This window comes from Vicugna pacos, chromosome 13 (assembly GCF_048564905.1).
Source record: "Vicugna pacos chromosome 13, VicPac4, whole genome shotgun sequence".
NCBI classification, from domain to species: Eukaryota; Metazoa; Chordata; class Mammalia; order Artiodactyla; family Camelidae; genus Vicugna; species Vicugna pacos.
This window is the reverse complement of record NC_132999.1, coordinates 56948285-56963574: the sequence shown is the minus strand read 5'-3', so window position 1 is coordinate 56963574 and position 15290 is coordinate 56948285. Positions and strand designations below refer to the sequence as shown.

The window sequence follows — 15290 nt, the reverse complement described above, 5'->3', positions numbered from 1 at the left end:
GCTGCTGATTATGCCTGGCGGTTTTCCAAATTTAAGTTCAGAAATGAACGGTTAAACTATGTCCCATAAAGATTATTCTGCTATAAAATTTAAATATTAAAAAGATTCTAAATTAACAGACAGTGTCACCTAGGTTAAAGTTTTAATACTTTTGAGTAAAATCAGTTTTTTTAGCCATCTCTGTCAATGTTGCTCTTTGTAAATGGAGTTTTAAATTCAAGATCATAATTTTTGTGTCCTGTTTTATCTACTATCATCAGTCTTTGTTTTTTTTCCTTCTAAGTGTTCCATTGACCTCAAGAAAAATGTCCTCGTGATTGGCACCACAGGCTCACAGACCACCTTCCTTCCCGAGGGAGAGTTACCAGAGTGTGCCCGATTGGCTTATGGGGCCGGGCGAGAGGAAGTACGGCCAGAGGAGATTGCAGACCAAGAATTAGCAGAAGCCCTTCAAAAATCTGTAGAGGATGCAGGTATTTGGAATGGCCAAGCTCTTGTTATCGGTGGGTGTGCCAGGGGAGTTCGAGCTACAGCGGGGACAGGAACCTTTCCAGTTCACAGTCAGTCTCATTGTCCTGTTGTGGGTGTGTTCCTTGTCTTCTTACCACCTCCTCCCATCTCTAAATACCGTAAAGAAAAACTCCATGTTTCATTAGATCAAGAAACAGCAGTCTGTTGCTGTGTGCAAGGTAGATTGGGGAGTTATTTGCTTAGGCACATTTTGGTGGGCTTCCTAAAAAAATCTTGTGCTTTTTTTCCTGAAGAAATTTGTAACAGTTAAGCAGGCACTTTTGAGTTCAACATTTCCTGGAAATTTTCTTGTGCTTTGCTTAGGCCCATTTATTTTGAAGGTCAGCATTGTCACTGTGACTAAGCAGCCTCACCTTTTCACTGTCTACTGAAAGTGCTGCCATGAAAGACAGAAGAACCAACAGTAAGAGGCATAATTGAACATTAATCAAACTGAAGTGTTTGTGCTGTTAATGAAATCACAGTTGTGTGTCATTGGGCCCAATCAGAACAGTATATAAACTAGGGAAATGAAGCCACCTAATACTTTTTTTCCTGAAGTCTCAGTTGTTGTAACCTCTGTAGTTCTAAAGATCAAGCGGAGTTTTCTGGGTAAAATGGAAGGACACTGTTAGGCCGAAATCCCGCTTCCATGGATAATTTTTTCCCATCGTTACAGAACAGTGACTCGGATGCGTTTTCTAGAAGCTGAAGAAAATTAACTTTTGAGTTTTGGTTATTTTTAAATCTTGTGCTATAGTTACTCATTAGTGACTAATATCACACATTGCATTTGCTGATGTAGTAAAATGTATTAGAGCTACAAATTCAGGGAATAGCTTTCTCCTAAGGACAAAACAGATAAGAGCTTTAAAAATAAGCAGCCAGATTTTGCCAGCGTTTATCACCAGGGAACACCCAGTGGTCTAAGCGTTGAGACTTTAGAATAGGCATGGGTAGCAGATGGAGTTTCCAGGCTGGCCTTGCTCAGAATCTACTCCACCACCACATTTTGGCTCAGTTTTGCATATAAAGTACAGTTTAGGTTGTGACTTCAGTATTTTGTAGGGAGGGAAGATTGTTAAACAACCAGACAGAGAGACCGAATTAATAGTTTTAACCTTGCCTGTAAAACAAGTATGAATGACTTTGACATACCTGCATAGAAGGTTTTACTTTTTTTTTAAGTAACTGTCAGCTTAGTCATATTATGTATTAATAAAACAAGGATGTGTTACCATTTTGTGAAACCTATCCCCCCCCTACAGTTTTGGTGCTTTTATTTGAGAAGCACTAGCTGATGATAGCAGTGCTTTATAACCTACTAACAGTTACTCTCTTTGAGTAATTACTTTCTTTTAATAAAAAGTTTAGGAGATTAAAATGGAAACTACAGATGTTTTCAGCCATAGGAGGAGGGGTCTACCAGTTTTAAAGGCTTAGAAGAAAATGGCTCTTTACCCATGTGACCTTTGGTTACTGACAGTGTGTGGCTTGTGCTAATTTTTGTAATGTTTAAATAGTGAAGTAATTCATCAGCATCACGTTCCATTTGCTTGAAACATCGACTTCTGAGTATTATCATAATCAAACCTCTAGACATAGGTGAAAGTATTTTTACTAAAAGCTGTTCCTTGGAGGGTGAGTATAGCTCAGTAGTAGAGAACGTGCCGAACACGCATGAGGTCCTGGGTTCAGTCTGCAGCACTTCCATTTAAAAAACAAACCTCATTACCACCCCCACCCCCAAAAAATGTTTAAAAAGAAAAAACTGTTTCCTTGGTGGGTACTTTATACTAGAATATCTTTATCTTTTCTATCGATTACAAAAATAATTCAGAGTAGGGAGCTGTTTTCTAAACACTAATTAAAAAAAATAAGTTAAGCCAGGTTAGATAATCGGGTTTGGTTTTTTTTTCTTCGAAAAATAAATCTCAGCTAAGAAAGAATTTGGAAAGTGGCTGTTACATGTGTTCGCTCACCTTTACTCCATAAGATTTCCGTGTCACGTAATTCCATCTATGGATCTACTTGTTTTCACCTGTCTCACGTGTTTGCCCATGAATTCTCTGTGTAGGTAGTAAAATTAATTTCTTTCCAAGTTCTGTTGAAAATCTGTTGAAGTTGACACATTGCTTTATGTACTGTGAGAGAATTAAAGCAACCAACAAATCTTCTGGATGTCCAAACTGCAGAAACATTCCCTTACTTTGACTCTACTGGTTCCTGATTTTAAAGATGGCAATGGAATGGAGACTATAACCCTGCATGCTGTGTGGTTTGCATTGTTAACCCAAGTTTGCTTGTCTGTTTCCTAATTCAAACAGAGCGTCAGAAGCCATGATGCATGTAGTGTGTGTGTACTGCAGCTGGAGTGGGCCCCAGACCAGGTATTTATAGACACCACATTAAGCCTTCCACCCAGTTGTCATCTGTAGTCTGAAAGTCTCTGTATCTGCAGCAATTCTGGAATTTAGCTTCTGTCATTCACCGTTTCATCTTGTTTAATCTGGTTACAACTAGCCTGTATATACATTTGTGTGTTTAATCTGGTTACAACTAGCCTGTATATACATTTGTATGTTGGCATACATACATATCTAAGCATGATTTCCTATTTAAAATTTTATCAGTCATTAGAAAGATTCCAGTGAAGACAAGTGTCCTCCTGACCATTGTGAATATCAGATCAAGAATATCAGCATCACGGCACTTTGTTGTCAGAGGAGACTGCGTTGTTAGGGATTTTTATGTGTCTTTTTCTTCTGAATAACTGGAAGTGTATTTTTCACATTACTGCACATAGCTACCAGCTTTATAGAGGGACTGAACTTATCATTTTATTGAAGAAGAAATGGAAACTTAGGCCAGGTGACTTGCCCAGGGTCACGGAGTCAGTAACACAGGCAGGATGAAGTTTAATCTGTCAATGAGAGTTGAGACCCTGCTTTTCCCTCTCTCCACAGGAGGCGCTCTGCTTCCCTTTCCCTGAAGTGTATAATAAATGTCAGCCTGAGTGTACTGGCTGATTTATGAAAAAGGAGAGAGGCAGTCTTTTTAAACTATCAACCTAGGGTTTTATAGGAGTTTGCAGGCTGGTTGTAATTAGATATGTAATATTTAAGTTCTTCTTTCATTTTCCTTGTAAGGATGGGTTAAAAACAGGCATATTTAATTATTAATGTCCGATGTCCTCATCCTCTTCTCCTATCCTGTAGTACTGACCCAGTCCTCCCCTACATGTAGGACTTAGGCCAGTGAAATTGACCATCTCAGCTACAGGAGGACTATATGCTGCTTTCATAGTGAGTACGGAATACATTGAGGTCGTGTTCACCTTCACCTCACCCAGTTGTTAACTGGCGTACTCTTGCCAGAAGGCCATTATCATCCCCCACCTCTATGCTGCTAACGTGGATTTTTCACTACAGTGCATCGTTCTGTTCTCATTAACTCAAAGTTGAACCTCTTTCAGAGTCAGCCTTAGAGACTGATAAATAAAACTAGTAACTGTGTTTCTAGACTCTAATGGATATAGTTTGCACTGAGATACATGCTATTTTCTTGTTTACTCCTAAACTATAAATAAGATTGTTTTCACACGAAGTCAGTCACTTCCTGACATAGTACTTTATCTTTTCATATTGTTAACCTGTGTTGGATTAGAGTGGTTTAGAGCCTTTTGAATCATAACTGCTTTCATTGCTTTATGGCTTCTTAAGGTGCAATCAGCATGAAGCATTTGAGTCTCAACTGCCCTAATAGATTGTATTGCGATGTCATTTTGTTACCAGCCTTTGATTGTTAAAGATCTTGTAATAATTGCATAAAGGTCAGTTTTTAAACTGGATCAGTGCAAAAGGAGAGTTGGATCTGATGTTCAATGACATCATGATGTTTACATCGAGGTGTTTAAGCTTTCCATCTTTTGTGAGTGGTCAGTAAGTTGCAGTGGCTTTTCTAAATTGTCATTGCCTTTGAAAAACTTAAGAACTGTCTCCCTCCACTGCTCACCCCTCCCCACCATTTCCCTGCCCTTAAAGTACTTAAATGTTCTGGCTTAGTTGTACTATGTTAATGTGATAAAGTAACTGATATCCTTTTTAAAGTTGCATTATTTGGTAAGATAATAATTGAGATTTAATCTGTTTAATCTTTAGCCTTATTTTTGTTCTGAGTCAAGCTCACATGGTTTTTGGGATGTTTGGATAGAAATAAATAGAACGTTTTCTTCTGTGTCTTCCGGAGGTCCCTGAGTATCACATTCTTAGTTCTCTTTATAATTCCCACTCTGTCTTGGCTTTAGATTTCTCAGTGTTTACATCTGACACACTAAAAGTGAATTGGCATGAGAATTGTTCCAATGCAGAAATCCTCAAGATTTGTATTGTGCTTTTAAGAATCACCTGAGGAACTTACTGAAAATGCAGATTCCTAGGTTTACTCCCAAGGACCATGCCCCAGAATCTGCATGCTTAGCAAACATCCCAGGTGATTTTAGAGGAAGGGTAGAGATAACACACTTTGAGAAACCATGCTGGAGTTCTGAACTCACTGAGAATAAAGACACGTAAATGTCCTTCAGTCTTAAGCCACTAACACAGCCATTTTATGTAGTACTTAAATAAAAATATTGAATTACAATACACACATTTTATTAAGAACCTACCTATCTTATATTCTGATGCTATGATGTTAAATTGTTCACCACAATGAGAGGGGCTCTTGTATAAAGTCTATGAATATAAGGGTTAAAGATCTGATTTGTTTTATCCTATTTAGATTTGTAGTCTTTGATAATTTAGTGGCCTTTGTAACCTGCTGATCAATCTTTTTTCCTTTCTCTATTGTTCTATATAGAGAAAAGCGGTAAAGAAACTACCTCACTGGGGATGTCATCATTACCAACTTCAGATGGATTTAACCATCAAGCCCATCCTTCAGGACAGAGTCCTGAGATTGGTAATCCTACAGGTCTTGCTCACCCTGTCTCTACTTCAGTCTGCCCAATCAAGCCCAGTGACCCAGACGGCATCAAACCTAAAGCTATGAAGGCTTTGAAGGCTTCAGCTGAATTCCAGATAACCTCTGAAAAACAAGAACACCTTCCTCTGCAGGATCTTTCTGAGCGTGCTTCTTCAGCAGACAGCGCTCTAGCAAACCAGAGTCCAGCCATGCCTTTGCAGAGTTCACTTGAAGAAGCCATTGTTGCAGATAATCTGGAGAAATCTCCTGCTGAAAGAAGCACCCAAGGCCTCGAATCTCATCTCCACACAAGACAGGAAGCTAGTTTAACCAGGATGCGAGAATCACAGAGGCTTATAAGTAGAAAGGATCCAGGATATCGGGACCTGAGTCGAGAGAGTGGCCTTCAGCAGCACGAAGAACCAAGAAATGAACAGCATGGGGTTATACAACAGAATGTTCCACAGGCCCGAGAACATCTTTGTAACACAGGGAACCTTGAACGTCTTGGAGAAAGGCAACAGAATCAACAAAAAAGTGTTGGTTTGGAATCTACAATGAAAGGAGACCAGATGCCGCAGAATGTGGACCTTCCGGGTACAGAGAAAAATATTCTACCTTCAGGATGCTTTGGCTGCTCAAATTCAGAAACACTTATGGAAGTAGATATAGTTGAACAGTCCCTAGTTGCTGTGCTTAATTCAGCAGGCAGTCAGAATCCCGATGTGAGGAACATTGGTGCATCTGATCTCACCTTAGATAATCCCTTGATGGAAGTAGAAACATCAAAGTGTAACCCTTCCTCTGAAATTTTGAGTAATTCCATTTCCACTCAGGTTTTACAGCTCCCAGAAAGTAATGTTGAAATGTCTGGAAAAATGAAAGACTATGAGAATTGCCCCTCCTCTTTAAGTCTCTGTGGCAGTTGTCAGCCCTCTGTAGAGTCAACAGAGGAATCTTGCTCATCTATAACGGCAGCCTTGAAGGAACTTCATGAACTTTTGGTCATTAGTAGTAAACCAGCTTCAGAAAATACATCTGAAGAAGTTACCTGTCAATCAGAGACAGTAACTGAGAGCCAAATGGGTATTAAGGACGTTTCTGAAAGATGGACCCAAAATGAGCATCTTACAGCTACCCAGGATGAACAGTGTTCACAAGTCTCCTATCATCAGGCCATTTCGGTATCAGTGAAGACCGAAGAATTAACAGACACTTCAACTGATGCTGGAATAGAAGATGTGGAAAATATTAACCTCAGGGGTCCCAGTGATGGCCTGTTAATTGATAAAGAAGGTGTCCCAAAGTCTAGGGAATCAATAAGTGAGAACAGTTCTGTCACTCTAGCCTCAGCTAAAACGTCTAATCAACTACCCTGCACCTTAGGCGTAGAAATTTCACCCAGACCTTTAGCAGGTGAGGAGGATGCACTCAGTAAGACTTCTGAGCAGACTGAGTCCTTGTCATCCAGTTTCATATTGGTTAAAGATTTGGGTCAGGGCACACAGAATCCAGTGACAGACAGACCTGAGATAAGAGAAAATGTCTATCCTGAAGCTGCAGGGCCACTTCTAGAATTTGAACCACCTACCAGCCATCCATCATCAAGTCCCTCCTTTCTTGCACCATTAATTTTTCCTGCTGCAGACATTGACCGGATTCTCCGTGCCGGCTTTACTTTGCAGGAAGCTCTTGGGGCTTTGCATCGAGTTGGTGGAAATGCAGACCTTGCACTTCTTGTTTTGCTAGCAAAGAACATTGTAGTTCCTACATAACCATGGAAAATGGTCTAGACCATACTCCATTCCCTTTAAAAAAAAAAAAAGCTATATATATATACACATGCACACATGCACACTCACCACATATACAGTATATGTAGAAACCTGCAAGCAGAATGTTGAGCCAGATTTTTTTTAAGGATTTTTTTCAAAGATTTTTTTCGGCCAAAGTAATTTATGATCTCTTGTCTGATGAATTTGTCTATTCTATTTGTTAAAATTTGGGCCTTTTTTAAATGTATTGGCAGTATGTGCATACAGAAGCTTTTTATTATCATTAAGATGATGTATTCTGGAATAAAATGGATGGCTTGTGTATAGCATACCATTTTAGAATGAGAGTAAATGCTTTAAGAAGCAGAAGCCATGAGAAATGGCTGACCACCCATGCAGCTAAGAGCAGATCAACTTCATATTTTGGCTGTGTCTGTGCTATAGGCAAGATACAGTTTGTTGACTTAATTTTCGGTTTACAAATTTGATCACATGGTTTGGTGTTTGGAATTATACTTAGTGCTCTGTGTATTATGATTCCTCAGCTGTAACAGAAAATTGAAGAATATCTCCTAGAGTGGTATGTTTTTATTCGTGTGGTTAGGATTTGACATTTTAATGGAATGAGTTGGGAGGTTTTAAAACTTGGGCTGCTTTGTGCATCACAGGCTGCTGCATGGATTGCCAAGTATCTTGGGTGGGATATTGTGAGGGAATTAACATTAGAGCGAAACATGGTGCTACCCAGATAAAAAAAGAAAGAAAAAGCTGTAATTTCATTTGCAAATGTCCTGGTGATGTTTCAAGAACTGTGAGTGAAAAATAATGGCCTCAACACTGGAATTTACTAGAGATTGGGTTTGGTAGATCACATCTCACTGATCACATCTCAACCCTCAATGACGAGTAATGAACTTATGTTCAGCTAATGGGTTGATTGCCAACAGTTTATTTCCTTTCTAAAGTCATCGTCTAGGAAGTTCTTCTGAAGCTCAGTTTGAGATGTGATCTGAGTGAAAGATTCAAGTGTGATAACCTTGTCACTGGTTCATCTTGGTGCTTGGAATGATCAGTGTATTTGGTGAGTGTCTTTCGTGGCAGTGGAAATAGTCGTTGGAGTCTCTGATTCAAGTGGCCTTGGTAGAGTTTTCCATCCCTTTCTTTCCTCAGGAGTTTCTTTTTTTAAGCAAAATTTGTCATATTTGTGTTTACCATGTTAAGTTAGAGTGGGGCATAGTACATAGATGTATTTATTGTGGCCTTTTTTTATATGAGGACTAGCCCTTGGAAATCATTGTCCTGTGGGCCCCACTGTGCAATAATTCTACTGGATAGATTTTAGATACTTTCTTTCCTGGAAAATAAACTCTTTTATGTACCGAGCAGGAATCTGAAATCTTGGTTTTATTGAAAAGAATTTTGAGAATGATAATTCCCGATTTCAGGTTAGAGTTTTCAATGTGTTTGAAACAGAAGATTCAGAAGGGTGATTTGTGAACTTTTAACGTTAAGTGATTTTGTCTAAAGTCTTAATTCTCTTTGAAAGCTTATTCTTTCTGTCAAAATTTACGTCATTGAGCACAATCAAAATGGAGGCTCATATCTCAGGAGTTTTTGAAATTTTAATTTAGGGGCACTTAGACATTTCTCTTCTACCCTATCTCATCTTTCGTTTTTGCTGTGATGTTTGAATGTGTGTTGGGAGACTTGAGTGATATGATGGAAAGTCGCGTAGATTCATCATGATCCTCTGAAGTTAAGCGATGGTTGACGGAGAGTTGTAGTTTACTGTTTTCAGGAGGGCACTCAGAACAACAGGTTAGCCAGGTTGTCTTTAAAGTGTTCTTTTAGACAATCATGTGCTGTAGATCCTTTTGCCTGCCCTACACCAAAGATGTAAGATGCACTAGGAAACTGCTTATAGGATTTCTGTCAACTGACTTAGAGCTGTGACTGTAATTAAATAGTGGTGCTATGATTGAAGCAAAATTTAGTAGCAATGCAATGGGCCCCTGTATTTGCTTTATGGGTATGATTGGGAATTTATTCTAAGCTTATAAACCTTTAGGGTCACAAAGTGGGGTGGGTGTGAGGTGGGGGAGCTTATCAATGACAACAGACTCTTCCAGAAAGGCCTTCTTTATGAAGGTGGGCCTCATAGTTTTCTGTATGAGCAGTTTCTCTGGACACTGCTCAGAGGTGTAGCCACTAAATTTTCATAGTGTGGAGATTTGGGAGTCAGTCCCAAGTGGGATATATCAGTCTGGAAAAGATTTCATTACAGTAGCTTTTATTGTATGTATATGTATATTTATTTCTAGGGGAAAATGGGATGGGCCTATAGTTGTACACGTATTCTTATTAGGAATACTTTGAGCTTAACCCACTTGCCAAATACCCTTGTCCTTTTTCATCATTGGTCTTTCAGCTTATAATTGCTTTTGATTTTTAAAATCTTACTCCTGTCCATCATTTGTATGAAAGTAAACTTGTTGAACATTGTCAGGATTTTGAATCATTTTTAAGTTTAGCAGCTCTAAAACACAAAAGGAGTTAAGGAATATGACATTAGTGAACATTCATTGTCGATTTTTATCCAAAGTGCAGAAATTAGAGGTTAACTTTTCCAAGAACGAGATAAAATCATTGTGAACTCCTCTGGTTACCAGCAGTGACCAGCAGTGGGCTGCTTTACTGGATAGCTCCTTTGCCATAACCAGTAATGGACAGCCTTGTGGTCAGCCCTTACCTCCAAGGGTGGTGTCTGTTTATTCACCAAAGAGAGGAGAAGATTTTCCTGTATGACTTCTGCAATTTCCCTCAAGTTGGTTCCTGTATGTAGGAATGTGCTTGGTAACCAGACAGCTGTATCTAGGCTGTAGATTTTGCCCTTGCAGCTGGTAAGAATTATTTCCACTTGTACCTCTTTAGGCCTCCAGACATCAGCCAGTAGCTTTCATCCCACAGTTTGGGCTTTAGCCATTAACATGTAAAGATTACCAGTTGCTTGGCAAAGGGAACTAGAGAGATGGTGAGTGTGTGTGAAAACTCTTCTGCCTTGCAGCCTACAAAATTTTTCCAGAACTCCTTGTTTCCACATACACTGAAGGGAGGCACAGACCATATGTTTTTTCCCAAAGCGTTTCTCCAGTAAGAGAGTTACATAAAAATGGAAAGATATCTGAGACTTTGTGGCACTGATTTTATGATAACCCATTAGGGTAGAATCTGCCTGTCCTTCCCTTAGCACAGCTTTCTCTCTCTTGTAAAAGCCATAAAAAATCAGTCAGTTTAACCATCAGCTCATGTGTATATATACATGTGTGACTGATAGATATCCTACAGTTAATTTTATAAAGATTAAAAAAATTTTTATATCTACAGATATATTCGTCAGTTATGGTGGCTTTTATCCCACCATGTATATAAAAAACAGCCTTGCAAGTAACAGGCCAGAAGAGTTGTCAGTATGCTCTGATTTCCTTTTCCTACCTGTTTGCCACTTGCGATGAGGATAAGCAGGGTAATTGAACTGCTACGTATTTCAAACTGTTATCACTGGTAACGTAAGAGAAGCTGACTGGATTATGCATTCTCTAGCACAAATACCAAAAAGCCAAATTTCTACTTTGAATTTGGTGACTTAGTGTAGTCAGTGGCTGAACCAGAAAGGAAATAGCATTCTCAAAAGTTCCCTTTCCAAGAAGATGAATGTTACCTTTCATATTAGGAGTTCTGTAAAATAAAAATAGCTTTCTTTCTGGAAGGGGAAAGTATAGCTCAGTGGTAGAGTGCGTGCTTAGCATGCATAAGGTCCTGGGTTCAATCCCCAGTATTATTAAAAAATAATAAATGAATAAACCTAATTACCCCCTCCACAAGAAGAAACAAGTTTTAAATAGCTTTCTTTCTGAAAGATTTTTAAAATGCCAATTCCCTCTTAACAACAAAGTAAATTCAAAGCATGTCTTTGAGAACCAGAAATGTAAAATCATGGCTCAAGTTCCCTACCTTAGTGGTCCCTCAGTGGACTATATTAGGGGTTCATTAATTAATTAAAGAGTTTAGAGAGGAACCTTTGATGTTACTTGATTTTTCTCTTGTGCCTTAGATTTTCCAAGAAGAGGCTTCAAATTTGGGTGGGGAATAAAAGTGGAAGTATCATGGGGAGAAGATTGAAAATGGCCCTCCTGGAAATGGGCGTGTGTGGAGTGGTCCTAAGGCTCACTTTCATTGTTGATTCAGACTTGCACCTGCACCAGATCACTAGGTTTCCCGAGACAGGATTATGACATGGCTTTTTTGCATCAGGCATACCTCCCAAAAAATGGTTTCTAGATGTTTTTTATATTCTTTGTTGTATTGTCGGTATTGTGGTGGTCAAGGCAGAGAAAAAGTTTAAGAAAATCTTTCATACTTGAACAGGAAACTGGTACTCTCTTGAAGGCTATGCAATATGAGTCTTTGAATAAGAATTCACTATTCATTCTTCAGATGTTAAGTCCCTGTGTGCCAGGTACTGGTGAGCACTGGGGGTACAGGAGTGACTAAAACAAATTAGAAGCTGCCCTTGTGAAGCTTTCAGTCTAGTCAGGAGACATGAAACAAATTTTAGCTTCAAGAACAAGATCTATCTTTGCCTATTAGCATCGTTTATTTTAAAAGTCATACTACAATGATTTGATTCAAATTCAGAGAAGATTTGGAAAATCAGACTCAAAATGGAATTAGATTCTGTTAACTTAAAACTGCTCTAAAAAAAATCTGTTTTTTTAAAAAATGAATTGGAGGAACCAACCAAAAATGTTCTTATATTTGGTAGCAATCCTTGAAGAGATCAAGTAATAAGAAATCAGTTTATACTGTTGGCGGAAGAAGAGGGAGGTATGGGGAGGATAGAGGTGCAAGTAAATGGAAGATGACCTAAATGTGCACTGGTGACAGTCAACTTTTCCTTCCATCAAGACCTCCTTCCGTGCAGGGTAGAGGTATGGAGTGTGCTGTGGCATCCTTTCCACTCCCCCTTTCAGCATGGCTGCTCTGGAATACTAACCATCTGGCCAACGGGACTTAGCAGAGGATTCTGCAGGATTTGCTGTTTTAAAGCAGCTGAGTACAAGATGTGAAAATAGGAATCTAGAGCAGAAAGTGTAGCAAGTGATGGTTCTGAGACTGGATGGTGGGCAGAATTTATTTACAAGAAGATTCCAAACTCTACCAAATCTTTCTACAGGACAGCTCTATCAAATTGACATTCTTTAATCTATTATTTAAAATGTTACCATATATGGATACAGGTAAAATTTCTGGACCTTAACTACTAGTGACTTCTGAGGTATACAGTTAGAAAACTCTCACAGGTTTATGCGTAATATATTGGTGATTGGTAATCTAGACCTTCTGGGGGCTGTGAAACTTGAGAGGCTATAGCAGATGAGTCTTAGAGCACATGAATGAAATCTACAGAGAAAATGGTTCAAGGGTGTAGGAGTTAAGAGGACATTTTTTTTAACCTAAAAAAGTTAAGCAAACTATGGAAGACCTAGGGTAGAGATGTGGAATACAAAATTAGAAGTTTTAGGAGAATTACATTTCTTTTAATCCATATGGGAAGGTTTTCACTACCTGACTGGGGGAAGGGGCATGCTGGGGTAGTTTTTCCTGGGAAGGTACATGAGTGATAAATGATTTTATTTATCAGAGGCAGCCACATCAGTTTGTTTCCAGATTCTTTTGGTCTGAAATTACCTGATGCTGACCAGACCTCTTTCTCCTTTCCTCAAGGCTGCACAGCTTTGAATTTATGCCTCTTATCTGAGACCTTTCCCTCTGAATGATAAAAATATTCCCATTCTCTATTCTCCTGATCATCTTTTTGAAGTAGTTCTGGTGATGTACTCAGATCAACATACTGACTGCACTTGCTATTTTGTTTGTTTTTTTAACTATGCACCTACAATGAATATTGATTTGCTCGTTTTTATTTCAAATTTCATCTTCGTGGCAAGTTGGGCTAATGGCCTTTGCACTCAAGTATGGTTTGTTTACCAGTTTTGTAGCCATATTTGGCAAATCTTAGCAAATACAAACCCTTCTCCCCCCCCCCCATTTTCTTCTTTTATTGCTTTCCTGATTTTTCTTTAAGCTTTGAGACTACTGCATTCTTAAAAGAAGAACTAGGCTGATTGGCAAAATAGACTTGCCAGTAGCTCATTCACTCCCATAATGCTTTGGCTTTGAGAGTTGGGAGAACTCTGAGAACTTAAGGAAACCAAACTCAGGAATCCCACAGTTGGTTGCATTGTGCCATTGGTTTAGGGGCTGGACATAGGACCTGTCTGCAGCTGAGTGAACTAGATGCATTTGGGTTTGAATTATTGTCACATACTGAAATGTAAGTCAGCCCTAAGTAATCAAAACACTTTATTTTATTTTTCTTTTTTTAATAGGAACTTTCTGAAGAAAAAGTGATGTGTAAAACATTTGATATTTAAGACAATAAAGTTTTTATCATAAGACTCTTGTTTGATCAATTTCTTCTAAATTGCAATGGTTACTTCTGTCCTTGTCTCTATCTCCCTGCCCTTTAAATAACATACCCAGGCTGTAACTTGTGGCCATAAGCTTAAACCTCAGAAGAAATGGGCATCTCCAAGCCATTAGTAGCCTCCAGATAGCCACTGCAGGAGGACGGCCATCTGCTGATGTGAAATGTTGGTGCTCGGTGACTCTGCACGAGCAGTTAATGAACAGTAATAGAAACCACTGGTGGTAGGGTATTGTGTGGTTCAGACTAGTTTCTAGAGCCAGGCTGCTTGGGTTTGAATTTCAGCTTTGTCACTTGCTAGCTGTGTGACTTTGGGTAACTTGCTTAACCTTTCTGTGCCTCAGTTTCCTCGTCTATAAAATAGGGGCCATCAGGGTGATAGTAGGGATTCATGAGTAACTTGGAAACACCCTGGGGTATTAACCAATGTGGAGTTAGTGCTCTGTGTATGTTTGTGCTGTGGGTCCTTTGAGAGGATTTCAGTGTACATGGACCAGCTGGTACAGGGAGTAGTTAGACAAATTCCCCCCCGTTCTGTCACTTTTCCTTGCTGCTGAGAGCAAAGGCTTGTTCTAGTTGGAGATGAGAAGTACTCATTATTTTGCCATTGTTCAGATCTCAGTCTTTTGATAATTCACTTGAAATGAGACTTCCAGAACTTGATAGAATGGTAGTAAATTGAGACATCAGTTTTTAGTAGAAAGAATTATGGGTCCTTGGCACAGAAACGGAGCACTGCGTCTTTATTTTTTTGTTTTAAGTGTTAAAAGTATCAGGAAAATAAATGCATTGAAATGTTTATGGCAGGCATCTGTACAGCTTGGAGGAGGAAAATACAAGGGTAGGATATACATTTAAAAGTAGAAATTTCAAAGAAATAGAAAAAATAAGTAAAAAAAGTTACATAGTTGTAAATTTTAAAATGCAAAGTAAGCAGAACATATTGCCATCTTATGTAAGAGGTGAAATTGTCCCCAGATACTGCTTCCCTGTTCAGAGCTATTTTCTAATGGGATTAATCCTTGACTATGGATTTTGTCCTTAAAAAAAAAAAAAAAAGATCAGATGGCTTGGTTCCTCCTAGAAAGTTACTAAAAGCCAACATTTTCCATATTAGACTCCAGGTATCTCAAGTTGAAGTTCCCTGAGCCAGAAATACTCCACCCCCTCAACCTGCTCCTCTATCTCCTGGGAAGTAAATGGCAACTTTGCCCTTAAGTTGTTCACTCTAACACCCTGACCCCTTTCTCTCACAGCCTACTTCCAACACATCCTAAATCCCGTTGGCTCCACTTCAGAATATTTGCAATCTGATCATTTCCAGAACCCTGGTCCAGGCATCATCACCTCTCACCTGGGTTATTGCAGTAACTCTCTGCTCCTGCCCCTGTCTGTCTACATGATGTTCTTAGCACAGTAGCTAGCAGGACTCTGTTCAGTCAGATCGTACCTCCTTAAAACCCCTCCATGAGCCCCATCTCACTCGGTAAAAG

General features: G+C 39.1%; 1 protein-coding gene across 3 annotated transcripts in view; it reads left to right on the top strand.

The window, feature by feature from the left end:
* Window positions 1–13768, top strand: part of DDI2 (DNA damage inducible 1 homolog 2) — a 38876-nt gene extending 25108 nt beyond the window's left edge. Inside the window, exons 1-3 of one of the 3 annotated variants that reach the window (XM_072975332.1) lie at window positions 396–473; window positions 2838–2900; window positions 5371–13768. In XM_072975332.1, coding sequence (XP_072831433.1) covers window positions 5403–7250 — 1848 coding nt within the window. In that variant the 5' untranslated portion in view covers window positions 396–473; window positions 2838–2900; window positions 5371–5402 and the 3' untranslated portion in view covers window positions 7251–13768. Of the gene's footprint in view, window positions 1–283; window positions 474–2837; window positions 2901–5370 lie in introns of those variants that run through there. The other 2 variants (XM_031683706.2, XM_015239048.3) reach the window with 2 other exon arrangements.
* Window positions 13769–15290: the final 1522 nt, after the last annotated feature.